The sequence below is a fragment of the Cetorhinus maximus genome, chromosome X, assembly GCF_964194155.1.
Source record: "Cetorhinus maximus chromosome X, sCetMax3.hap1.1, whole genome shotgun sequence".
Taxonomy (NCBI): domain Eukaryota; kingdom Metazoa; phylum Chordata; class Chondrichthyes; order Lamniformes; family Cetorhinidae; genus Cetorhinus; species Cetorhinus maximus.
In genome coordinates, this window is record NC_135917.1 from 850,498 (window position 1) to 877,429 (window position 26,932).

Here is a 26,932-nt window from a genome sequence, read left to right on the forward strand (position 1 = left end):
CACAATGCAGAAATATCATATGTCGAAAAGTTGGGATTATGAGTTCAGCTTTGCTGAAAGGATCACACAGGAAGCGTCTAGCAGAACTCAACACAAAGCAATACTGAATTTCAAGAAACACTGATGTGATTAGAACTATTTGCTTATATAGAGGGTAAACACTTACACGAATTGCTCAGGCCGAATGGTCTGTTTCTGTGTTGTAACTTTTATGTTTTTTAACTTCAACCAGAAGATGAATGTTTTAACATCATTGCTGAACCTGGCCTTGTGAAATTATGGTGTGCATCTCCGCTTGTTGGAAGAATGAACGATACACAGTCATGTTTGAAATCAATATATCCCCAGTAATCAGGTTGGCCACATGTCAACATTCCCACATGGTGACTTCCTGATTTCAAACATCATTAGTGGGAGATGGCAAACAGAGCCCTTTGTTGTTGTAACAGAAAAATCCCAGGTTCAATCTGTGCTGATTTAGCTGGTCTCAGTTGTGGCAATAGTAGGGGTGCTACAATTGGCCTCAATAAGATTCTTTTTTTTATATATAGGAGCCTTGATGATGAGGCTTTAAAGATGAAATTCACACCCCTTCACCCCCCCCGACTCTTTTGCAAATTGATCATATCCGTAATAAGACAATGCATCAGGAGATCAAGACTCATTAACTTTCATTTATATATCAAAAGTACATTTTTTTTTAACTTGCGATTTGAAGTTTATTGTTTGTGCCCCTTTAAAAAGGGATACTTTGTTACTTTTATCCTCGGTCATCCTAATTTTGTGCTGGCAATTGCCTTTAGGTCTTTAAAAAAAAAAATCTCGTCCATTTCTCAGGTTGTTGAGGAAGGCTGAGCTGCGCTAGTGCAGTGCCTGGACCTCCAGGAGCCGCCTTCGCACTCAACTGGAGGATCTGAAGCTTGGGGGTGGGGGAGTTTAAGCTCCAAGCGCACATTCTCTGGCGGCTGAGCGTGGGAGCGAGACCTGGAGCTGCTATACGGGGAACGGGCTGCAGACCCGCGACTAACGATTCCGGGCCAAAGATTATGGTGGACGGCTTTAAATCCTGGATTGACAGCCTCCGGGGAACCCCTGTCTCCCTCGGCCAACTGCTGTAAGTTTTCAGCTCGTGTATTGTTTTCAGCTCGTGTATTGTGCTTCTATCGGCGGACTGCAGGGAATGCAGTTTGTAATAGTGATGTTCCTGGAGCAATAAAATAATCCAGAGGCCTGGATCAATGTCCGACCCAATTCCCACTTCGACATTGAGCTCTTAACTGAAGTGGTCCAGCAGGTCAGTCAGGGCAACTAGAGATAAGCAATAAATGCTGGTCTTGCTAGTGACACCCGCATCTTTTTTTAAAACGTTCCAGTAATTACACATTTATTATAAATATTTCTGTCACATTTCACTAATCACAGAATCACGGTGCAGAAGAGGCCCTTCAGCCCATCGAGTCTGCACCGACACGTGAGAAACACCTGACCTACCTACCTAATCCCATTTACCAACACTTGGCCCATGGCCTTGAATGTTATGACGTGCCAAGTGCTCATCCAGGTACTTTTTAAAGGATGTGAGGCAACCCGCCTCCACCACCCTCCCAGGCAGCGCATTCCAGACCGTCACCACCCTCTGGGTAAAAAATAGTTTTTCCTCACATCCCCCCCTAAACCTCCTGCCCCTCACCTTGAACTTGTGCCCCCTCATGACTGACCCTTCAACTAAGGGGAATAGCTGCTCCCTATCCACCCTGTCCATGCCCCTCGTAATCTTGTACACCTCGATCAGGTCGCCCCTCAATCTTCTCTGCTCCAACGAAAACAACCCAAGTCTATCCAACCTCTCATCATAACTTAAATGTTTCATCCCAGGCAACATCCTGGTGAATCTCCTCTGCACCCCCTCCAGTGCAATCACATCCTTCCTATAATGTGGCGACCAGAACTGCACACAGTACTCCAGCTGTGGCCTCACCAAGGTTCTATACAACTCCAACATGACCTCCCTACTTTTGTAATCTATGCCTCGATTGATAAAGGCAAGTGTCCCATATGCCTTTTTCACCACCCAACTGCCCCTCTGCCTTCAGAGATCTATGGACACACACGCCAAGGTCCCTTTGTTCCTCACAACTTCCTAGTGCCATGCCGTTCATTGAATACTTCCTTGTCAAATTACTCCTTCCGAAGTGTATCACCTTTTCAGGGTTAAGTTCCATCTGCCACTTATCTGCCCATTTGACCATCCCATCTATATCTTCCTGTAGCCCAAGACACTCAACCTCAATGTTAACCACTCGACTAATCTTTGTGTCATCCGCAAACCTACTAATCCTAATCTTCTATCAGAAACAAGGTCACAAAAACAAAAATAGCTGCAAAAACTCAGCAGGTCTGACAGCATCTGCAGAGAGGAATACAGTTAACGTTTCGAGTCCCTATGACTCTTGGCGGAGGATGATGGAGTAATAAGTGAGGACAAGGGAGACCCTATCATGGTTCTGGGATGGAGAGGAAGGTGTGAGAGCGAGAGATGGGCAGGACACGATTGAGGGCCCTGTCAACCACTGTGGGTGGAAAACCTCGGTTAAGGAAGAAGGAAGACATGTCAGAGGAACTGTTTTTGAAGGCAGCTTCATCAGAACAGATGCGACAGAGGCGAAGGAACTGAGAGAATGGGATGGAGTCCTTACAGGAAGCGGGGTGTGAGGAGCTGTAGTCAAGGTAGCTGTGGGAGTCGGTAGGCTTGTAATGAATATTGGTGGACAGTCTATCACCAGAAATTGAGACAGAGAGGTTGAGGAAGGGAAGGGAAGTGTCAGAGATGGACCATGTGAAAATGATGGAGGGGTGGAAATTGGAAGCAAAATTAATAAATTTTTCCAGGTCCAGACGAGAGCATGAAGCAGCACCGAAGCAATCATCGATGTATTGGAGAAAGAGTTGTGGGAGGGGGCCCACAACTTTTATCAGAAATAAGGTGATTGACCAATGAAAGCTTGCTCAAATAGTGGAGCAGCTTTTCCATGGCTGTCAAAATGATCAGGATCACATGATGTCTCAAGCAGAAAGGACACAGAAGTAAACTCATCAGTGTTGTTGGAACGGCTTAACGGGTTCAAGAGAAAAATGTGAATTTATGAATGCAGACCACTGCCTGCAGCATCACGTCAGGAAAGACTCTGTACTGAATGTTTGTTCCTAGGCAGTCTCAAACAGTTTTAATGCATAGAAGGAGCACTATTAGATTTAGATTCTGTGAACCCAGTACCATGAGCCAGCTCCATGCTTACATAGAAACTAGGAGCAGGAGTAGACCATTCGGCCCTTCGAGCCTGCTCTGCCATTCAATATGATCATGGCTGATCCTCTATCTCAATGCCTTATTCCTGCTTTCTCTCCGTACTCCTTGATGTCCCTAATACCCAAAAATTTATCAATTTCTTTCTTGAATATACTGAGTGACCCGGTCTCCACAGCCTTCAGTGGTAGAGAATTCCACAGATTGACCACCCTCTGAGTGAAGAAATATTTCCTCATCTCAGTCCTAAATGTCCTGCCGCATATCCTGAGACTGTGACCCCTGGTTCTAGACTCCCCAACCAGGGGAAACATCCTCCCTGCATCTAGTCTGTCCAGCCCTATTAGAATTTTATACGTTTCAATCAGATCCCCTCTCATTCTTCTAAACTCTAGTGAATACAGGCCCAGTCGAACCAATCCCTCCTCATACGACAGTCCTGTCATCCCCGGTATCAGCCTAGTGAACCTTCGCTACACTCCCTCTATGGCAAGTATATCCTTTCTTAGGTAGGGAGACCAAAACTGCAGGCAGTACTCCAGGTGTGGTCTCACCAAGGCCCTGTGTAACTGCAGTAAGACATCCCTACTTCTGAACTCAAATCCTCTTGCAATGAAGGCCAACATACCATTTGCCTTCCTAATTGCTTGCTGCACCTGCCTGTTTACTTTCATTGACTGGTGTACAAGGAACACCCAGATCCCTTTGTACATCCACATTTCCCAATATATCACCATTTAAATAATACTCTGCCTTTCTGTTTTTCACACCGAAGCGTATAACTTCACATTTATCCACGTTATACTGCGTCTGCCATGTGTTTGCCCACACACACAACTTGTCTAAATCGCTCTGAAGCCTCCTTGCATCCTCCTCTCAACCCCACCCAGTGTTGTGTCATCAGCAAACTTGGAAATATTGCATTTGGTTTCCTCATCCAAGTCATTATGTATATTGTAAATAGCTGGGGCCCCAAGCACTGATCCCTGCGGTACACCACTAGTCGTCACCTGACATCCAGGAAAAGACCCATTTATTCCTACTCTCTGTTTCCGGTCTGTCAGCCAATTCTCAATCCATGCCAGTATATTACCCCCGATCCCATGTGCTTCAATTTTGCCCACTAGCCTCTTATATGGGACCTTATCAAAAGCCTTCTTGAAATCCAAGTACACCACATCCACTGGTTCTCCCTTATTTATTCTACTAGTTACATCCTAAAAAATACTCCAGTAGATTAGTTAAGCATTATTTCCCTTTCATAAACCTATGCTGACTTTGTCTAATCCCGTTACTGCTTTACAAGTGTTTTGTTACCACGTCTTTTATAATATACTCAAGCATTTTCCCCACTACTGAAGTTAGGCTAATTGGTCTGTAATGTCTCCCTCCTTTTTTTAAATAGTGGGGTTACATTTGCCACCCTCCAATCTGTAGGAACTGCTCCAGAGTCTATAGAATTTTGGAAGATGACCACTAATGCATCCAATATTTCCAGGGCCACTTCCTTTAGTACCCTGGGAGGTAGATTATCAGGCCTGGGGATTTTTCAGCCTTTAACCCCATTAATTTCTCTAGCACCATTTTGTTAAATTAATACTGATTTTCTTTAATTCCTCCCTCTCACTAGACCCTTGGTTCCCTAACATTTCTGGGAAATTATTTGTGTCCTCTTTTGTGAAGACAGAGCCAAAATATGTGTTCAGTTCTTCTGCCATTTCTTTGTTCCCCATTATAATTTCCCCCATTTCTGTCTGTAAGTCATTTCTGACATTTGTCTTTGCTAATCTTTTTCTCTTTACATATTTATAGAAGCTTTTACAGTCAGTTTTTATGTTCCATACAAGTTTACACTCATACTCTATTTTCCCCTTCTTGATCAATCTTTTTGTCCACTTTTGCTGAATTCTAAACTGTTCCCAATCCTCGGGCTTGCTGCTTTTTCTGGCAATTTTATATGTCTCCTCTTTGGATCTAATACTATCCCTAATTTCTTTTGTAATCCATGATTGAGCCACCTTTCCTGTTTAATTTTTGTGCCAGGCAGGAATGAATAATTGTTGTAATTCATGCGTATGTTCCTTTAAATATTAGCCATTGCCTATCCACTGTCAACCCTTTTAATAAGGTTCCCCAATCCATCATTGCCAACTCGCGCCTCATACCCTTGTAGTTTCCTTTATTTAGATTCAGGACCCTAATTTCGGATTCAACTTCTTCACTCTTCATCCTAATGAACAATTCTATCGTTTTATGGTCGCTCTTCCCCAAGGGACCCCGCACAACAAGATTGTTAATTAATCCTTTCTCATTGCACAATACCCAGTCTAGGATATCCTGCTCTCTAGTTGGTTCCTCAACGTATTGGTCTAAAAAAACCATCATGTGCACACTCCAGGAGATCTTCCTCCACAGTATTACTGTTAGTTTGGTTTGTCCAATCTATATGTAGATTAAAGTCATCCATGATTACAGTTATACCCTTATTGCATGCATCTCTAATTTCCTGCTTAATGCCTTCTCTTACATCTCAGTTACTGTTTGGGGGCCTATAGACAACCCCCACCAACGTTTTCTGCCCCTTGGTGTTTCTTATCTCCACCCTGATTCCACATCATGATCTTCTGAGCCAATACTCTTCCTCACCATTGCATTGACTTCCTCCTTTACCAACGGTGCTACCCCACCTCCTTTCCCTATTTGTTTGCCCTTCCTAAATATTGAATACCCCTGGATGTTCAGTTCCCATTCTTGGTCGGCTTGCAGCCTGCTTATGTTATTAATGCAGTTTTTCCTGGGTCTACAAGCTTTTTGCTGACCACCAGGAAATTAATTTAACAACAGCAAAAATGCAAGGAGCTGGCTCACATAATCCTAATTAAAAGACAATCAATAGAGAAGTGACTGAACGCAAACTGATAAGTGAACAGAGAGCTTCCTGAATAATACTTGGTTTTATACAGTTTCCCATCACGTTTGAGTAATCTTGATGCATATTACACAATGGGTTGTTTTGGAGTGCATGGCTAATTGTGCACGGAAATTCAGTAGCCAATTCTGCAGCAGCAACATTCCATAAATATCAATTAAATAGATGATCAGTTAATCTGTTTTTTGGGAGGTGTTGGGTGAAGCTGGAACAATGGCCAGGGTGTTGGGCAAGCTCTCTCTTCAAATATTGCTGGAGAATCTTTAAAGTCTAGTTGAACAGGGAGATGGGACCTTGGTTTAATATCTCATTGGAAAGCAATACCTCTGATGAAGCAGCGCTCTGCTGAAGTGTCAGTCCAAATTATGTGCCCTTGTTTTGTGGCAGCTTGAACCCCTATTTCAGACATAGGAGAGAAGTGGTACCAAACTGACATGTTGTCTTCTGTTAATGTTCAGATAATTTAATGTTCAGATTCATTAGATCTGTCTGCTTGAGAACCGTGCTCTAGAATACAGTGGAATAGTTGGGCTGTAATATTTTTACGTTGAGATTTTTATGTACTTTAACATGTTGTTTGGAGAACCACAATGCATGTATTGAAATAAATGTTATTGTGAAGCTTTTCCTCTTGCATTCCATCATAACTCCTCTGTTTGTTTTTTTTTCCCCCAAGACACATGAACATATGAATTAGGAGCAGGAGTAGGCCAAGACTGCATCTTGGAATTGCACAAAGGCCCTTCACAGTCAACTGCTTGTGTTGGCTGTAGTGCCCATCAGTGGCATCCTGGTGATCCAAGATTTAATAAAATTCCACTCAGAACAATGTTTATTGGGTTTCATTTAGTTTGGGTCTGATTGAATTAGTAAGAAGTTTATATATTCAGGTGATTGCCTAGTGTTTGAACACAGTCCAGTTTTGGGGATAGCAATTTTTATATCTGAAAGCAAGTCAGTAACACTAGAGTCTTCACAGAATCTTTATAGTGCAGAAGGAGGCCATTTGGCCCATTGAGTCTGCACTGGCTCTCTGAAAGAGCATTCTACCTAATCCCACTACCCTGCCTCATCCCCGTAACCTTGCACATTCATTCTTTTCAGACAGCAATCCAATTCCCTTCTGAAAAACTTGATCAAACCTGCCTCCACCACTCTCTCAGGAAGTTTGTTCCAGACTCCAACCACCCTCTGGGTGAAACATTTTTCCTCACATCAGTATCAATCTTTGCCAATTATTTTGAATCTGTGCCCTCTAGTTCTTGATGCTCTCTCTCACTATTTACCCTGTCCATGCCCCTCAGGATCTTGAATACCTCTATCTCAGCCGCCTTTTCTCCGAGGAAAACAATCTGAACCTCTCCAGTCTATCCTCATAGTTACAGTTGTTTATCCCTGGAATCATTCTTCTGAATCTCCTTTGTACTCTCTCCAATGCCTTCACATCGTTCCTCAAGTGTGGCACCCAGAACTGGACGCAGTACTCCAGATGAGCCTTAACTAGTGTCATATACAAATTCAACATGACCTCCTACTCTTGTATTCAATGCCCCTATCAATAAAGCCTAAGATACTACATGCTTTATTAACTGCTCTCTCAACATGCCCTGCCAACTTCAATGACTCATGTACATATACACTGAGGTCCCTCTGTTCCTGCACCTCCTTTAGAGTTTCTCCCTTTATTTTATACTGACTCTTCACATTCTTCCTGCCAAAATGAATAACCTTACACTTCTCTGCATTGAACTTCATCTGTCACTTGTCTGCCCAATCCACCAACATGCCTATATCCTTTTGAAGTTCAAGACTATCCTCATCACAGTTGACGTTTTCAATCTTTATATTATCTGCAAATTTTGAAATCATGCCCTGAATACCACAGTCTAGGTCATTAACATATATCAAGAAGAGCAAGGTTCCCAAGACTGACCCCTGGGGAACTCCACTACAAACCTTCCTCCAATCTGAAAAACAACCATTTATCATTACTCTGTTTCCTGTCACTCAGCCAATTTCTTATCCAAGTGCCTACTTTCCCTTTTATTCCATGAGCTAGAATTTTGCTCACAAGTCTATTGTGTGGCACTGTATCAAATGCCTTTTGAAAATCCATATACAACACATCAACAGAATTGCCCTTATCAACCTTCTCTATTACCTCCTCAAAAAAAAACTCCCAAGTTAGTTAAACATGATTTTCCCTTAATGAATCCATGCTGGTTTTCCTTAATTATCCTGCACTTGTTTAAGTGACTATTGATTTTTGTCTTGAACTATAGTTTCCAGAAGTTTCCCTACCACTGAAGTCAAACTGACTGATCTGTCATTGCCGGCTTTATTCTTGCACCCCTTTTTGAACAAGGGTGTAACATTCGCAATTCTCCAGTCCTCTGTCTAAGGGAGACTGGAAGATTATCACAAGTACCTGTGCAATTTCCACTCTCACTTCCCTCAGTACCCTTGGATGCATCGCATCTGGTTCTGGTACCTTATCTATTTTAAGTAAAGATAGCCTTTCTCACACCACCTCCTTGTCAATTGTAAATTCTTCTACTGTACCAGTTATCTCCTCTCTCACCTCGGCCTGGGTAGCATCTTCTTTCTTTGTAAAGACAGATGCAAAGTTCTCGTTTAATACTTCTGCTATTTCTCCTGTTTCCGAGTCCCCTTTTCTGTCCCTAATCAGCCCTACTCCTTTACCACCCTTTTATTTGTATGCTTGTAGGAGACTTTGGGGTTCCCTTTAATGTTAGCTGCCGGTCTCTTTTCATGCGCTCTCCTTGCTTTTCTTATTAGCTTTTTTTGCTTCCTCTGGTCCTTCTGTATTCAGCCTGATTCTCCATTGTATTTTCTACCTGACATCTGTTGAACGTGCATTTCTTCCTTTTCATCTTCATCTCTATCTCTCTCGTCATCCAGGGTGTTCTAGATTTATCTGTCCTACCTTTCTCCTTCAAGGGAATATACCTTAACATTGCATGCAATATTGTTTCTTCAATATTGTTGTTCAGCCACCGTCTTTTCTGCTAACATTTGATTCCAACTCACTTGACTCAGATTATCCCTGTTCTGAATTGTTCCTTGTCCTTTTCCATGGCCAACCTAAACCTTATGATACAATGCTCTCCCACTGATATTTGATCCACTTAGGCCAACTCATTCCCAGAACCAGGTCCAACAGCGCCTTCCCTCGCATTGGACCAGAAACATACTGCTGCAGAAAATTATCTTGAACACATTCCAGGAACTCTCGCCCCTCTTGTCCCTTTGCATTATTCCTTTCCCAGTCTATATTTGGATAATTGAAGTCCCCCATTATAATTACTCTATAATTCTTGCACCTCTGTAATTTCTTTGCAGATTTGTTTCCCTACATCCCTTCCACTAGTTGGTCATCTATATACTACACTGATCAGTGTTATTGCACCTTTTTTCATTCCTTACTTCTAGCCAGAGAGATTCTATCCTTCACCCCTCTGGAACCTCCTCTCTGTCCAGTACTGTTATGCCATCTTTGATCAATACTGCCACCCCCCCCCCCCCCCCCCCCTTTCTTCCTTTCCTGTCTCTGCTAAACACCTTGTACCCAGGAATATTTAATGCCCAGTCCTGCCCTCCTTTGAGCCAGGTCTCTGTTATAGCAATACTATCATAATTCCATTTGTCAACCTGTTCCTGTGTTTAAAATAAAACCAACTAACCCCAACCCACTGTCAAAAACTAGTCCTAGGTGAAAGATGAGGCTCCGAGAACATTTCTTATATTACACTTGGCCCAAAAGGACATCCAGCTGCTCTTTTACCAGGAAATAAGGTTTCTAAAGAATGTTTCACAGACGTTTGGTCCCTGAATATGGTGAAGGATACAGAGGTTTTGGAGAGGGTGTAGAGGAGGGCGACCTGGATAACATTGAACTTTAGTATTTATGTAGACAGGCCAGGCTTCAGGATTTGGGCTTATTTAGTGCAGGTGAGTGCAGGTTAGAGGTGTTGTGAATGAAGTTTTTAAAATGAAAGACATTGAGTCTGGTTAGATAGATCAATTAAGATGAATGGGGATAATAAAACCTGCAATTCTGAAACAAAATATAAAGTCTCAATTTAAATTTCCTTTCTTGTTGCCACAGGCATGATGGGTCAAATAGCCTCCTCCTTTGTTCTATGATACTGTTAAATGTAGCACACGAGGGATTCCTATAGCTGGCTCAGTTTGTTAAATGTAATTTAACCTGAAATCCCTAATGAAGTAAAACAGATAAACTCCAATGTGCAGATGCCTGACTACAAAAATATGTAGGTATAACACAAGACCTGAGTTCAATTCTGCCTAGAAGATGGATAGGTTAGAATGAGTCAGGATAATTGATGTTTAGTGTAATGGTGCTTTACAGATTAAATGAATGTGACTCCCCCATTATCACTCAAATAAGCACTTGCTTAACTGCAATGCAAGTTTTCTCAAGATCAAATCTTCTTGTTTTTTAAAAAATGCCACTTTGAGTTGTGTTAGTAATTTCATTATGGTGAAGAAGGAATACTCTGTATCCTTGTACTATTTTAACTTGGAAAATCATATGGTAACATTTGAGGGGAAAATATAAAAACCATGATGGAAAATCTTTCAGTGGAGGCATTTTTCCTATGACTGTACAGGAATACCTGTAGTGGTTTCTGGTCAGGGCACATTACTGGTATGGTAGCTATTTGAGGAATAGCATTGCAGAGTGTGCAGCACATAATTCTCACTGACGTCCCATTCCCTATCTTGCTGTGTTCTGCAAAAAATTGAGTTTTATATATTCATAATCCCTGTTTCGATTTCTCTATGTAGGACCCAATCACACCGAGCCTGCAGTACACCACATGTTAGTGAACTGAAATCACAACACTTAACCAAGTTCACCAATTTTCAATATCATGAAGAGTGACATCAAACTTTGTCTTTCAGTTGTTAACTAACCTGCTGTGCATTGCCAACATTTTCAGAGAGGGGCTTGAAAATGTTAAAATGAAGGATATTGATATTAGGCAGTCTGATATATTTATTCTGTTCCATACTAAGGCCTAAAGGCAAGTAAGGTATTGCTCTATTAAATTAGAAAGGGGTAAGCTATGTGGTTAGGTTTAAATAGCTCAGTAATTCATTTAGTGCAAATCTTACTGCATTAAAGGGAACTGTAATCATTTAAATTGCTGCATAAGGGGTGATACCTGTACATTTACTCGGGATGGGGTGGGGTTCGTGGGGGCTGGTGGCAGTGTTTTTCTTTTGATTTTATGTTTCATAGCAGGGAGTTCTGTGTCCTGGCCAACATTCCTAAAAAAATCAAATGGATTAGTAATTTACCTCATTGCTGCTGGTGTGATCATAATGTTACTTGTTCCTACATAGCAGTCACCTCAATTCAAAGTCAGGCACTGTATCTGAAGTGCTTTGAGATGTTTCTGAGAGACGTGATAAGTTGCTTTATAAGTACACGTCTTCCTTTAAATCAACTCATCAGTGACAGGCTGGGAGCAAACCTCATGTATGATTTTTTTCTTCTACATATTGTGCGCACATACTGTCTGAGGCAGGACAATCTGGTACTGAATTAAAATATCAACAGCCTGGTTAGAGGAGGGGAGATTTGCATGGTGACCTGCAAGTCCTTTGCTGTCTCCAGTTTTCTCCGTTTTCATTGACCAAAGGCTTTCACATGTGAGGAATCCACAGAAGCTCTTTCAGAAATAATGTGCTTTTCAAGAAACTCAGAAAACAAATCCTCTATTGGTTAACTCTTGAGTTTTACAACTGACAAATGGTCCTCTGAATGCTGAGAATTGGCCTGCTTTTACACTTCCAACCAATGATAAAGGCAAGGCTGCTCAGTACTGCCAATTGTGCGTGGAACATCTGTCAGAAAGGAGCAAATGATGAAACATTAGGATAACCTTTGAATCTGGCAGTTTGAGTTAGGTTGTTTTATGTGTAATGAAATTTTAGCTGTTGGCGCAGGTGGGTTCTGGCTATCAAACTTCATATTTTAAGAGATATGGAAAAATTCTTTCCCTAATTTTGCCAGGACTCCTAAAATAGGAATTGGGTGTCTACACAGCTGTAGTATCCTGTTTATTTCCTTTAGTTTAGAAAGCCTTAGTTTCGTTAGAATTATAGCATGTGGCTCTTTTTAGATAATAGGAACCTAAGTAGTCAGCATCACCTGCCTTAACATTTGTTTTGTTTTTTCTAAGCAGTGCTTAAAAGATTACCACATCGTAGCAATGGCCAGTATCCTAACCGCCTTGATTTGTGCTTCTGAGAAATCAGCAAATATTGCTCGAGCTTGTAAACGAGAGGAGGCACTGTTCCAGCTTCTGATCGAAGAGAAGAAAGGACCAGATAAAAATAAGAAATTTGTACAAGACTTCAAGACTCTGGCAGATGTCATCATTCAAGAAGTGATTAAGAATGACATTGCAGAAAAGGTACTGATTGTACCAGAAGGGCAGGCTGGGTGAAACACTGCACTCGAACCATTTGCCTGGTTTCAAATAAGAGATCCCCTTTCTATAATCAGTAATCTCAATGCAGTCCCAAAGTCACATGAGCTCATTGTCCAAAGCTTCACTCATTTAGCAATGGTTCACTCATTTAGTAGTTCAGGTGGCTGGCATTTGAAGAATATTCCACATCCTCTGTCGAGGGTCAGCTGCCCATGTTTTGGTGTCTCAACTCAATGAGCAAGTTGCCCCAAGAGCTTAAATAAAAATGGAATGGGGGAAAGATGGAAGGGAAAGGGTCTGTGTCATTATCGCAAACCCTTCAGAACAAGTTGTTCTGTTTGTGGTGCTGTCATTTGCTGTGTAAAGATCCTTTCAAAATAAGGTCTTATTTTAAAGGTCTTAACAATCACACATTATAATTTTAAGTAAAAATGTTATGAGGCATTCATAAATTTATTTTAACTGTTGGAATAATATCTCACTTGATCAGGGAATTGCGATGTATTATACTGTCCCCAGCAGCATATCTGACATGACAAATGGTTGCTGAGAATTTTTTGGGCTGCACCAGCTATTGGGCCTCACTGTAAATAACAGTAGAGTCCTTTTTAACCAATTTATTTTTAAAAAACAATAATCTAACCTTTAAATTCCAAGAAAAACTGAATAATATATTGATAATCCTTGCAATGAATTGGTGAGAGTCTAATTTTAATTGGAGGGAATAGAACTGGGAGAACTCAGTTTTCATTTTTCCCTCAATGGTTCAATTTGGAGCTGGCCTGGAGAGAAGATGGGTTGATGTCCCACACATACTTATTAAATTATTTTGTTTTTAAAATGTTATTTTTTTCTGGCTGCTAATTGTTTGGCTATCTTTTATATTTTATTGATTGTATGTTTAAATTATCTTCGTAACTTCCAGATATTTTAAAGTCATTATCTGTCTGTCAAATCAGTTTCCAGAACTTGCACCGCACATCGCTGGAGAGGAATCCAATAAGTTTGAAAATGGTTTGGGTATGTTACAGATACTTAGTTATTCCACAATCATGTAGAGCGCAGTCAAGTTTTCAAAGTGAGGGAGCTGAAATAAGACACAGTTGATGCTGAATCAGTTTTAAGTGAGTGATTGTATTCACTGACATTAATTTGGCTTCCTTATGCTCTGTTTCAGTAACTACTTTATGCTGATACTCCTATCAAATTCCTTTTATTTTGATGAAAACTTTACAAAATTCACAGAAATTGATAGAATAAAATGAAGGGGTGTTGATATTAATCATTTTTTTTACTTAAAAAGTAATTCTTTTCTCACTCAGATGTGTACATTGCTTGTCAGGTCATTTGTAAACTTTCTCCCTTAAGTCAGTACCTTAAGAAGAAAAGGAAAGAATTTATTTATTTCTTGATGGGGTATAGCTCCAGGGATGGCAACAAGTGGCCCAGGGCCTCCCACAAATAGCCACTTTTCATGCATGAGCCCACATTGGGATCACAGGAACTTTAAAAACATTTTCCAACAGCAGTCATAGGGCAACAACCAGAATCTCGTAGTTACTGTGATCTCCTAAACTCATTAAATCACCTTAGAGGAATTTTCCAGATTTTGTTCCCCTGAACTGAAGGTTTTTAATCTTTGATTTTGCCTATAATCAGAAGATTATATAACTCCTGCCAGGGAGGAGACACTGGGGATCACAATGTTTAGCTGGGTCATAACTGGGACAGATTCGTTGGACCGTCAATCATGCGATCGTATGTAATCTTGGCTGATTTCCAATCCCACCCTGTGAAGAAGACATTGGGTAGCACCACCCCCTGCCCCACATAACACCTGACAACTTGGCCTAAACCACAAACTGCATCTGAAATCTTGCTAATCTCTCTGGCTCTGTACCACACCAAGCAATGCATTTACTCACTATAGCCAATCTGGAAAGCACGAGTGACCTTTCAACTATAGTTTTGCAGGATACACAAGAACTCCATGCAGTTAGAAAATTAACTGTCACTCTGACAACTTTAACAGTTAAAATGGATGTCAGCATAGTGTAATTGAGTACCACTGTTAAAACTTTAAAGAAAAATCACATGGTGTGCTATTAGAATATAAATGCTTTATTAATTTGTACAATATAATTTCTGGGCTATAAATGTTTAAACTGCAGTTGGTAACTTCAATGGCAGTTTACTTTGCTGTAATTTGGAGGCTTGCTGAGTCATGTTGCCATTTACTCAGTCATGTTGCAACAAATCTGTTGTGCTTTTCCTTTTAACGACTAATTTGCTGGGCAATATGATATGACTGCAGGGAGTGAATTATTTTGTATCTAATCTGCAAAACTGGCATCTACCAACAAATTCTGAAACAAGTCTCACTCATATTTTGGATCAGTTGATATTATAATAAGAAACCCTTAATCAGATGTTGCCAAACAGTATCTCGTAAGATTTGTGTACACACCAGATGTCAAGAATTGCCTGAACTTGTTAGTTCATAAATTTTAAGACTGTAATTAGCTGTATTTAATTGCCCTGTAATAATGAATTGCCCAGTTTTGCCAAATAGGATTAAAGACATTTCCCACAAGTATCAAATTCATGCAGTTGGGAGTCACTGATTTACTATGAAGTTGTTAGCCAGATTGCTGAAACATGGAACAATTTGGGCAGGGTTAACCTTAAATGATTTATTGACTCATCCTTCATGACGTTTCTGCCAATGCAACACTATCAATACAGGGGTACAAACCAGTATGTTTTAATTATACCATGCTTGTTTAGGAATGGAACTTGTGTATGCCCTTTTTGGCCATTGCCACCTACAAAACACAGTTAAATACTAGAATACTGGCACACCTGGACTATCCTGATCTTTTTGAATTGACATCACCACTTGAATTCTTTGGACAAGTCTGTTGAACTACAATCCAGCAGAAATCATACCTATTCCCTTATTCTCATTACAGGTGAAACCATTACTGTGAAAGTCTGCAAAACGGAGCAAGGGACAGCAGAATTGCTGAGTAAAGTGCTAGATGGGAATCTGAAAGCTGCTGGCCTTTTGGCCAAGTGCATTCACGAAGATGTTCGCATTGATGGTCCAGACTTGCAAAAACTAACAATAAACATCCCTATTGACACCATAGGGATATGGGTTGATCCTATTGGTAAGTGAAGCCTTCAGCAAGAAGGAAAAACAACTCCCCATCCTGTAGTTAGCCTTGTGTATTGTTAAGATCTCTGTAGAGACTGAACTTTTAAAGAGACATTCAAACTTCCAGTTAACAGCTGAAATAGTGTCAAGATTTCATGTTTTAACACTTTTACTATAACAAATGACTAAAAGACACTATTGACTAAACACTATTTTATTTCTGTAGGCAACTTATACTTTAAACTACAAAAAAGAGATTCCCCATTATTATGACACAGCCGATGGTAAAGGCTGAGTTGTTTAAATCCTAGAGGGAAACTTGAAAGAACTGTCATAACCAATTTTTGCAATTTGTATGTTTTGAGATGCAGGCTTTAAATTCAATAGTAATAAGACCACCGAGTCTCAAGAGGTTTTTATAAAACTAAATTAACATTTATTAATTAAAAGATTGTAAGCACATACATATGTCTACAAATTACTATGATAACTTCTAAAAAAAAAAAAATCCCCTAATTTACTGACTCAGTTACACCTCTGTTAAGGCAACAGTAAAACACAGATTTAAACAGACCCCTGGCAAAGCACACTGTGGACAGTCGCATTCAAAATGAGGTTCTTTCAGCTCTGGGTCCTTGTAGACAGTGGCTTGAGGGTTACAGTATGGAGGCTTTAGATCTTAGAATCCCTCTCCTTTACCAACAGCCTTTTCTTCCTTTATACATATTTTCCTCTTTGACTGCAAATTCTCATTGTATCACTAGATCTTTTGAGCTTTATCTCTCCTAATAAGACCACTTTCATAGCACCATTTTTATTAGTAAGCTTTGGAAAAAATAAACACAATGTTTGGCTTTTTCTGGCTGGTGTAATATTTCACCCATTCTTTTGAATGGTTTATTTAAAAATGCAAACTGTCCCCTTTACACTTCACCTTGTAACGTCCCTATGTTTACTTAATTACCATTTCAAACCTACTTCTCTTCTATACATCAAAGCCTCTAGACCAGCTGCCTTTAATCCAATTAAGACAGATAGACACACACACCAATAGAACTCTATTTTGAAATAATTTCCAATAACATTATAGACATTATTATCTTCTTGACACCATTTAAATTATAGCTCGACCGAACATCTCTTGCTGTGCTTATACGTTACACAGTCCCTTAAGTGGACAATTCATCCTCCAGGAACCAGTCTAGAATTATTCTCAGCTCCTGATGGCTTGCTTCTTTTTTTGCTTACCCAGTGGGGTAACTTCTAATCCAAGATCTGCCTTTCAATGGGAGGGTTACACTGTAGATTCTTCCTACAGCTTTAAGCTATGTGAATCTTCCAGCCTCCTTTAAATCCTCTCGAACTCAGTCTTCAAGCTGAGTGCAAGCTCCCACCCACATTCTGTATGGTGACTGATAGAGTCAGCATTTTCTCTACTTAAGGTGCAGGCCTGGTTATTTCTATCTCATGCTCGCTACCTTGCAAATAGCTGCAGATCACACAAGATAAAACTTTCCTCTGTGATATTTATGGGTTTATAGGGAAGCCTGTAATTTGATCTCAAAACCAGTTCCTCTACTCTTTTCCCCATGGCTTTTTATCTAAGTAGAAATGCTCATCAGTTATCCTTGATCCCAACTTCCTTTCATCCTAGAAGTAAATGAATGCTTAGCAGCAGAACTGTTTACAACTCAATCCTTCTAACACTTTTCTGGGACTTTAGGACATTCACGGTATACTCAAACTGCAGTTATTGGCTCCAAGCGTAAATACCTTGCACCTTCCTCTAAGTAAAACAATCAGAACCTGCTTTTGATCTCTAACAATCAAACTACCCAGGCTTACAGGCAGATTGCAGAACAGGTCACATGACCCTCTTCATTTACCCCAAACTTAAAGACATAGTCCAAAAATATAATCTTATTATTTATGATATGGCAGATGCTGATTGCCAGGCTGACCAAATTCCAAAGGGAAACTTGGCCAAGTTATCACAATGATTTGCAATTTGTATTTTTATTACAAGAAGGTATGTGTACTGAAATCAGAAGTAAAGATTCTACTACCACTTTGAGGTTTTAAATATTAAATTAAAACATTTATTAACAAAAGAAAAGGGAACAAACACAAGATTACAGTGACACAGTTAAATTTAGTCTTATAACATTTCCCAAAAGATTTCTACTTAGCTAGACTCACAAATAAACACCCTTTTCCAGCCAACAGTCCTTATAGATTCTTAATCTATAAAACATCCATAGAACTATAGAACACTACAGCCCAGAAAACAGGCCATTCGGCCCTTCTAGTCTGTGCCGAAATATTATTCCGCTAGTCCCATTGACCTGCACCTAGTCCATAACCCTCCAGACCTCTCCCATCCATGTATCTATCTAATTTATTCTTAAAACTTAAGAGTGAGCCCGCATTTACCACGTCAGATGGTAGCTCGTTCCACACTCTCACCACTCTGAGTGAAGAAGTTCCCCCTAAAATTTTCCCTTCACCCTAAAGCCATGTCCTCTCGTGTTTATTTCTCCTAATCTAAGTGGAAAGAGCCTACTCGCATTTACTCTGTCTATACCCCTCACAATTTTGTAAACTTCTAGCAAATCTCCCCTCATTCTTCTACGCTCCAAGGAATAAAGTCCTAACCTGTTTAATCTTTCCCTGTAACTCAACTCCTTAAGACCCGGCAACATCCTAGTAAATCTTCTCTGCACTCTCTCAATCTTACTGATATCCTTCCTGTTGTTAGGCAACCAGAACTGCACACAATACTCCAAAGTTGGCCTCACCAATGTCTTATACAACCTCACCATAACATCCCAACTCCTATACTCAATATTTTGATTTATGAAGGCCAGTATGCCAAAAGCTTTCTTTACAACCTTGTCTACCTGTGACGCCACTTTCAGGGAATTATGTATCTGAACTCCCAGATTCCTTTGTTCCTCCGCACTCCTCAGTGCCCTACCATTTACTGTGTATGTCCTACCTTGGTTTGACCTTCCAAAATGTAACACTTCACACTTTTCCGCATTAAATTCCATCTGCCATTTCCTGGCCCATTTTTCCAGTTGGTCCAGATCTCTCTGCAAGCTTTGAAAGCCTTCCTCGCTGTCCACAACGCCTCCAATCTTAGTGTCATCAGCAAACTTGCTGAACCAATTCACCACATTATCATCCAAATCATTGATATAGACAACAAACAACAATGGTCCCAGTACAGATCCCTGAGGCACACCACTAGTCACAGACCTCCAGTCTGAGAAGCAATCATCCACTACCACTCTCTGTCTTCTCCCACACAGCCAATTTCGAATCCAGTTTACAACTTCTCCATGGATACCAAGTGTCTGAACCTTCTGAACTAACCTCCCATGTGGGACCTTGTCAAAGGCCTTACTAAAGTTCATGTAGGCAACATCCACAGCCTTTCCTTCATCTACTTTCTTCATAACCTCCTCGAAAAACTCTACGAGGTTCGTTAAACACGACCTACCACGCACAAAGCCATGCTGACTATCCTTAATCAGCCCTTGGCTGTCCAAATAATTATATATCCGATCTCTCAGAACACCTTCCAATAATTTACCTACTACTGACGTCAGGCTCACTGGCCTGTAATTACCTGGTTTACTTTTGGAGCCTTTTTTAAACAACGGAACAACATGAGCTACCCTCCAATCCTCCGACACCTCACCCGTGGCTAAGGACATTTTAAATATTTCTGCCAGGGCCCCTGTAATTTCTACTCTAGTCTCCCTCAAGGTCCGAGGGAATATCATGTCAGGCCCGAGGGATTTATCTACCTTTATTCACTGTAAGGCAGCAAGCACCTCCTCCTCTTTAATCTCTATATGTTCCATGAAACTACTACTTGTTTCCCTTCCTTCCTTATATATTATGCCAGTTTCCTGAGTAAATATCCAGTAATATTACCACAAGGCACCCACTATTGCAATAAGGGAGGTATTTCACAAGCATCTCTCTCCCTCTCGCACGACAATGGAAATCCAAGGCTTGTAATAAAACCTTGCTTTCTGGAACAACCAGACACTTCTCTGGGGTGGCTAGAATCTGCTTCCTTTACAAGACTGTGCTCACAAAGTATACTCTTCAAAATCACATAGACGTACAGCTTTCAATCTTTCCTGAAGTACATTTTTCCCCTTTCATCTTTAAACTCATTGCTCTTAACTGTTGTTTGAAATTTACCTTTCCCAGAATCTAAAAATCTTTCATGTTGTCTTTATGGCCACCACTTACGGGAAAAATAAACTTAATAAAGCAAAGTTATTTATGATCTGCCAATTGTAAAACTTCCTTTTTTCTCTCGTTGAAATTCAATAGCTAAAACTTTACTCCTCATTTATCTCCTAATGCAAATTACTATTCATGCTGTATCTACTGGTGTCTCATCTTTGTCCACTCGTCTCTACTTCAAAAATGCCTGCTTTACACCAAACCCTTTGATAATTTAAACCTTGCAGTCCGACTGTCTTCAGTTTAATTAAATTAGTCAAATACACACAGCCCGCACAAGTCTGCTTCACAGTATCTCAGTAATTTTGAAAAAAATAATTTTCTTACATTATAAACCTTGCGATTGTAACACCTCCACTTAAGAAAATGAAAAGTTATCACCATAATGATGTTTTCATAGATATTATCCAAAATATAATAACTTATGATTAACTTATATACAGTACAAGTGACATTCTCCTCCTCACATTCTGTCACATTGTCCATTAAACAGTCCATCTTGGCAGCATCACAATTTTTAACCTAAATCAATACGCGTAACAGCTAAGTTTTAAAGTCTTTTTTTTTTACATTGATTCTTAAATTCCTTCCTCAAATGGTAGAAGTGGTTTCAGTGCTAGTAGCTCCTTTCTCATGACAATTAAAGTCAATTTTGTTTTCATGTCCTTGGTTAAAAGGTGGCGCAACTGATTCAATCTTGAAAACTTTGTCAAGAACAATATTGCTGATTATTTGATAGTCCTTCTGGCAACTGAATACCAAATGTAAATTGTAGACTCACAAAATTCTGTCAATGCTTTTTACCCTCTGGATTCAGTATTTCCTTTGGTTCTTCAAAATCAGACTTCATTTTATCATAAGGATGTGGACTTTTTAAAATTCAGTCCTTGGATTCTCTTTCATGCCTGTAGATTCTTTAAGGTCCAGGTCAGAAAAGGAAGTCTCAGCCAAACAAACATCAGAATTGTCTTTTCCATGTTTAAACACAGGATTATGAGAGTCAGCATCTTCTCTGCTTAAGGTGCAGGCCTGGCTACTTCTATCTTGTGTTCTCTATCTCTCAGATGGCTGAATACCACAAAAGACAAAACTGCCCTCTGTGATATTCATGGGTTTATAGGGAAACATGTAACCTGAAAACAGATGCCTCAACTCTCTTTCCCCATGGCAACAGGAAACCCATTAGCTTTATATCCAAGTAGAAATGCTGATTAGTTATGTTTGATCCAACTTTCTTTCTTCTTAGAAGTAAATGGATAGTTTACAGCACTACTGTTTATAACTCAATACCTATAACACCTTTCTGGGACTTTGGGAGACGCAGGGTCTACTCATGGCGTACTTAGACTGCGGTCATTGTCTTCAAGCATAAATACCTAGCACCTTCCTCTGAGTAAAACAACGAATCTTCCTTTGATCTCTAACAGTCAAACCATCCCAGGCCTACTGTCAGGCAGACTGCAGAACAGGTCACGTGACCCTCTTTTACCCCAAATTTAGACAGTCCCAAAATATAATAACATTGTGGACCTTATAATTGTAACAGCATTCACCATTTCAAAAGGCTGAGTCTTCAGTTTTGTGGAATCTACATGAACACAGTCAATGCAGCGCTTATGTTTGATAACAGAAATCTAGAGGAAGACCCAAGGCCCATAATGAAGATGGGGTAAAAGTTGCATGAGATAAATCAAGTTGATTTGTCTTGGAGGCACCCAGTCAGTGCAAAGAGACTCTCCCTTTCATTCATTCTTATCTCCCATGATTGGTGGACTAAGGTGGCCTATTGTAGAGTCAAAGGTTGCAGCACAGGGCCATTTGGCCCATCATGTCTGTGCTGGCTCCCTGAAGGAGCAATTCACCTAGCGCCACTCCCCTGCCTTTTCTTTGTACTCCTGCAAATGTTTCCGCTTCAGATAATGATCCAGTTCCCTTTTGCAAGCCTCAGTTGAACCTGCCTCCACCACACTCAGGCAGTGCATTCCAGATGCTAACCACACTTGCTGCCTGAAAAAGGTTTTCCTCATGTTGCCATTGCTTCTTTTGCCAATTACCTTAAGCGTCCCTGAGTTAGAAGCTCTGGGTTAGAATCCCATCCCCCAGGACTTGATGGCCATGGAAGGTGCATTTGTGGCATGGTAAAGCATGTTTACTGTCAAACTGTAAATCCTTTTGATATACTTATGGTGGACGGTAAAAGTGGGATAGTTTCCTGATCAGCCAGAACCGTGTGGTAGCTGCAGCGCAACAGCCTTCCCACATTAAAGGCTCCATGGCAAGCGTTCTTGCTTTGAAGGACTGGGGAACTGCTAGAGGGAGAGAGAGAGAGAGTTCTTGTAACTAGAAAATACTCCCTCTGGAGGAAGGTTAAGTAAAATTTATCTTGGGAGTGCTATGGGAACTCCAATCTCCTAATTGGGGTTTTAATGGAAGAAAATAAAAGGAAGAAGAAAAGCGCAACTGGGTGAGATTTACTGGGACTCTATATTTCAAAGAACTGAATGAATTTGGAATGACTGAAAATGCATTATCATTTAAGTTTAGTTAATTATTCTCGGTGTCTGAAGGATTTTTATAATGCATACATTCATTTTTTTTTTAAACTGCCATGTTTCTGTTTACAGATTCAACTAATCAGTATATCAAGGGACAACTTGAAGAGAAATTCAAAGATGGTATCCATACATATGGTCTGAAATCCGCTGCTGTTCTTATCGGAGTCTTTGACAGAAACTCGGGACAGCCAATCATGGGAGTTATTAACATACCATTTAATGAAGTGGACCTCAATTTAAGGTACATTGTTTTTCAATATTTGCTTCCAAAAGGTGGCAGCTATGGCAGATGGCCAATGGAATAGTATTTTGATTAGCGAGAGCCTAATCTAAATTCTACACCCTGTACAAATAGGTGTTGAGAGAAACATATCAAAACCAATAACTAAACACACTTGTCCCTTTCTTTTGTGCTTGATCTATTACAATTGGAAAACTATCAGCTAATTTTTTTTCATGTTGTAGAAGGCCATCAGTCTGCTTCACTTCATCTCCAGATCACAATTAGCTGACATTCAAAGCAATTCCAGGGCTACTTAATGGAAGCAAGATCCCAGGGAGTGGGAGATGAGGTCATCACTTAAAGTGGTTCTTATTAGTTATGATAACGTATAAAATTATTACTCTAATGCATGTTTGTTTTCTGCAGGTGGCAGGGGAAATATTACTGGGGTATTTCCTACAAGGACATCAATATCCACTCCGTATCAAAGCAGATACCTGTACGCAACCAACTCTCAATTGTCATGAGCTCAAGTGAGAAGGAAAGCATCAAGAAGGCATTAGCTCCTCTCTGTGGTGAACGAATGTACTATGCTTGTGGGGCAGGATACAAGGGCTTGTGCACTATCCTTGGTTTAGTAGATGCCTACGTCTTCACAGAAGACACTACATTTAAATGGGATACTTGTGCCCCTCATGCCATTTTAAAATCTTTGGGAGGAGGGATTGTGAACCTCACCAAAGCTCTGACTGAGCCAAAAGATGGAGGGCCTAGTGGCTTTCCCGAGCTCCAGTACAAGAAACCTGATGAAGGGGCAAAAGAAACAGAGAAGTGGGCCAACACAGGTGGCCTTATAGCTTACAGGTCTAGAGAGCACTTAGAGGCCATTATTAATGCACTCAGTTTAACTGTGGGCACTTAAGGTGGCATTTCACTTCACACTACAACTAAAAGAGAATTTGTCTCAAGTGCCTTTTTTTTAAAAAAACTCATTGTACTGTCCCTACCCCATTTTTGAAAAGGTAATTAGATTTGATATACCAAATTATTTTAGAATACTAACAATATACAGTAAATCAGGTGTACACTGTTTCCTTGCTCCATCATCTTAAACTTGTGGACATGAGAAATAAATTATTGTACAATAACTCATCAGTCTATTGCTATTTTTAAATAAAATTATTTGTATATGATTTCATTTTTTAAATCACCAACAGAACAATGAGAAGTTTTCGAGTAGAGTGAAAATCTGGCCACTGCTGGCTCTACTCATTCCAACAAATCAAAAAATGCTCCTTTTGGTCTCTTACCTGTAGGTCTGTCAATGCAGTTATACTTGGGCAAAATAGTTAATGGGTTGCCCATATACCAACAATGCTACATCTGTATGCATATGCCATGAATTCACACACATATTTTGGTTTCCAATCTTGTTCCCTGCCTATCCCGAAGGCTCGTGGTCATTTTTCATGTGACTGTTGGCAGTTTGACCACGAGATCATAGTAGAGCCTATAAAATGTTTATAAAATGTACTATGCTTCATGTATGTGTACCACAAGTAGATACAGACACACACACACCGAGTACGGAAACACTAAATAGTGATCAGGAGTTGGACCCCAGCTAATTTCTCCTAATGCATGGACAGCAAGGCCAACTGCAGTGTCTCTGCTTTATTTTATGGGATGGGGTATATTAATTCAACAATTTAATCTTTGTTCCTTTGAGTCAGTGTCAATCAGTGGTGAAAATGAAATATCTGCAAGATGTTTTCACACAATAACTATGGCAAACGCTGAAATGGAGCCTATAAATACAACCAAAACAGTTGCAAGGACTGATTGCTGTCAAACTGACTTATGAACTATATTAGCTAATTTATCAAAACAGATTTAACTGTTGTACTGCCATCTTTCATGAAATTAAAGATTAGATGTACAATAGTTGCCAATAACTACTCTTTTCATTACCACTGTTTTTTATTTTTAGAATTTTTAAAAAAGTATGCTATAAGTAATTTAAATTGAGAAACCGAGATGAAGACTCAAGTCTATAGTTCAAGACACCAAGGTTGGAAGTAGAGAAAGGGAAATAAATTAGCAGACACCAAGTTTAAGTTTCCGTTTTATAGGCCTTGAAGAGAGGGAAGGCAGAAGATAAGTTCCATAGTGTTGGAGGCCCTGGGAAAGAGAAAAAAAATGAATGTAGCAAGTCTTCATTTCAACAGTGAGGATATGGGGAACTGGACATGTGTGTAGAACATATATGTGCAACTTAATAAGAGAGAAAGGAACAGTCATGACCACTGTAGTATTAAAACAGACAAAAAAAGATAGGTGGAAATAGGTTGATGTGACAGGTGGACTACTGGAGTACCCAGACTTTGGGATTTTTGCCACTCCCATTCTTTAGCTGGATTTTCAGAAACACAATTGGGTTGTGAATTTTCTAAGATTCTGAACTGATATTTTCAATGAACATGCAAGTCTTGCCTTAAGTTAAACATAGTTTGCTGTATGGTGTTCCATACTGTCACATTACGACATCAGTGCTCATTGTGACTATGGAAATCTTTTGTGGGACCAAATATTGTTTTTGGTAATATTTCAAGTCTTTGAAAGCAGGCAAAATTGATTTTAGGATGGGCTTTTGTAATAATTTGATCTCAAAAGGGCAAAAAATGTTTTGTAATTCAGTAATACTGTAAATCCCTAGATTTTATTTTCAAATGAGGCTTGCTGTGAGCTTCCCTAAAACATGGTTAAGGAAATTTGGGAATTGAAAGTCAGCACATTACTTATCTGAATAGTTCATAATGATTTGGAATGAATTCTAATCCATCATATAGTTATAAAATCAATGGTACCAAATCTTTTTTCATCAACTCCAATAACTACATGCAAGAGAAGAATAAGAGCGACACTCTGGAATGAACCACCCCTAAAAATAATGAAACTGGGATGGGAATGTTTCATACACGAAGCATTGAAAAAGCCATTAAACTGAGCAATATGTGCTCTATGTGCAAAACCATGTGTTGGTTTTGTTGCAATAAATTGACAGAATCACGAGTTTTGCTACTCTTACTCTATCTGGGTATTCTAAGAACAAAGCAGGCGGCCTTGGCATTTTCTATATGTTGTAATGGAATTCGGGCAGCACTTCCAAATATCACGGCTAAAGCTACCTCTAAGGAATTCAATTTCTACTTTTATGTCAAACACTTCTCTCTCTTCCCCCATTTAACTTTTTAAAGCACACATCTATCTGAAAATTGCATACTGCCGTGACCAAAAAAAAAGAACATTGTTAGTGCTTTTTTATTGTTTGAAACAATATGTGAGGGTTAATAAACCTAGGGCTCACAGGGCATTTCCTCTAAGGAAAAGCCATGAACTCAGGAGCCCAGACATGCTGGCTGCAATAGCCTTCATAAGCTGTGATTTGTTGGGGAAAGCGTATGAAGTCTATTGTGATTAGGATAAATGGCCACAAATGTTAAATTGTATCACGCACATTATATGCCTTTGTCAAAGACTAGCGAGATGTTTAATATTGATAAAGGGATGCAACATCTTGGAACTAGATTGCATCTCTTCCAATTTCAATAGGATTTAAATTGTATTTCTGCAAGGAGCACATTTACTCGAACAAAAGTTTTCTGGGAGAGCAAATCGGGTGAACTTCAGAGAAGTTCTAGATTCAAGATTATGCCGGCCAGCACGCAAGTCAGGCTAGTTTGAAACTGCAGCGTGTTTCATGGCGCAAGTAGTAAGTTCCTGTTTTAAAATAATTACTGGATCAACATCCTATAATTCCCTATCTTGCACCATTGTGGAAGCAACACTACCATATAAGGGTTCAAGCAGAAGGCCTACCACCACCTTCTCAGGGCCACGAGATAAAATAATAAATGCCGACCATGCCAATGTCACCCACGTTGAGATTTTTTTTTAAAAAAATATTGAATAGCCAGCTAAAATTCACTGCCTAAACTCACACA

At 39.9% G+C, this 26,932-nt stretch overlaps 1 protein-coding gene across 1 annotated transcript; it reads left to right on the top strand.

Annotated features, from left to right (window-relative positions):
• The first annotated feature begins 838 nt into the window (after positions 1-838).
• inpp1 (inositol polyphosphate-1-phosphatase) lies at positions 839-26,000 on the top strand. Its single transcript, XM_078534764.1, has 6 exons — positions 839-1,114; positions 12,473-12,703; positions 13,681-13,741; positions 15,694-15,894; positions 22,775-22,946; positions 23,355-26,000. The coding sequence occupies exons 2-6, from the start codon at positions 12,500-12,502 to the stop codon at positions 23,848-23,850; spliced, it is 1,134 nt and encodes a 377-aa protein (XP_078390890.1). The 5' UTR covers positions 839-1,114; positions 12,473-12,499; the 3' UTR covers positions 23,851-26,000.
• Positions 26,001-26,932: the final 932 nt, after the last annotated feature.

Excerpts from the sequence above, each read along its gene's own strand:
- inpp1 (XM_078534764.1), top strand. The coding sequence starts at position 12,500 with ATGGCCAGTATCCTAACCGCCTTGATTTGTGCTTCTGAGAAATCAGCA. Across the intron at positions 13,742-15,693 it reads TAAGTTTGAAAATGGTTTGG|GTGAAACCATTACTGTGAAA; the intron begins GTATGTTACAGA and ends TTCTCATTACAG. Across the intron at positions 22,947-23,354 it reads GAAGTGGACCTCAATTTAAG|GTGGCAGGGGAAATATTACT; the intron begins GTACATTGTTTT and ends TGTTTTCTGCAG.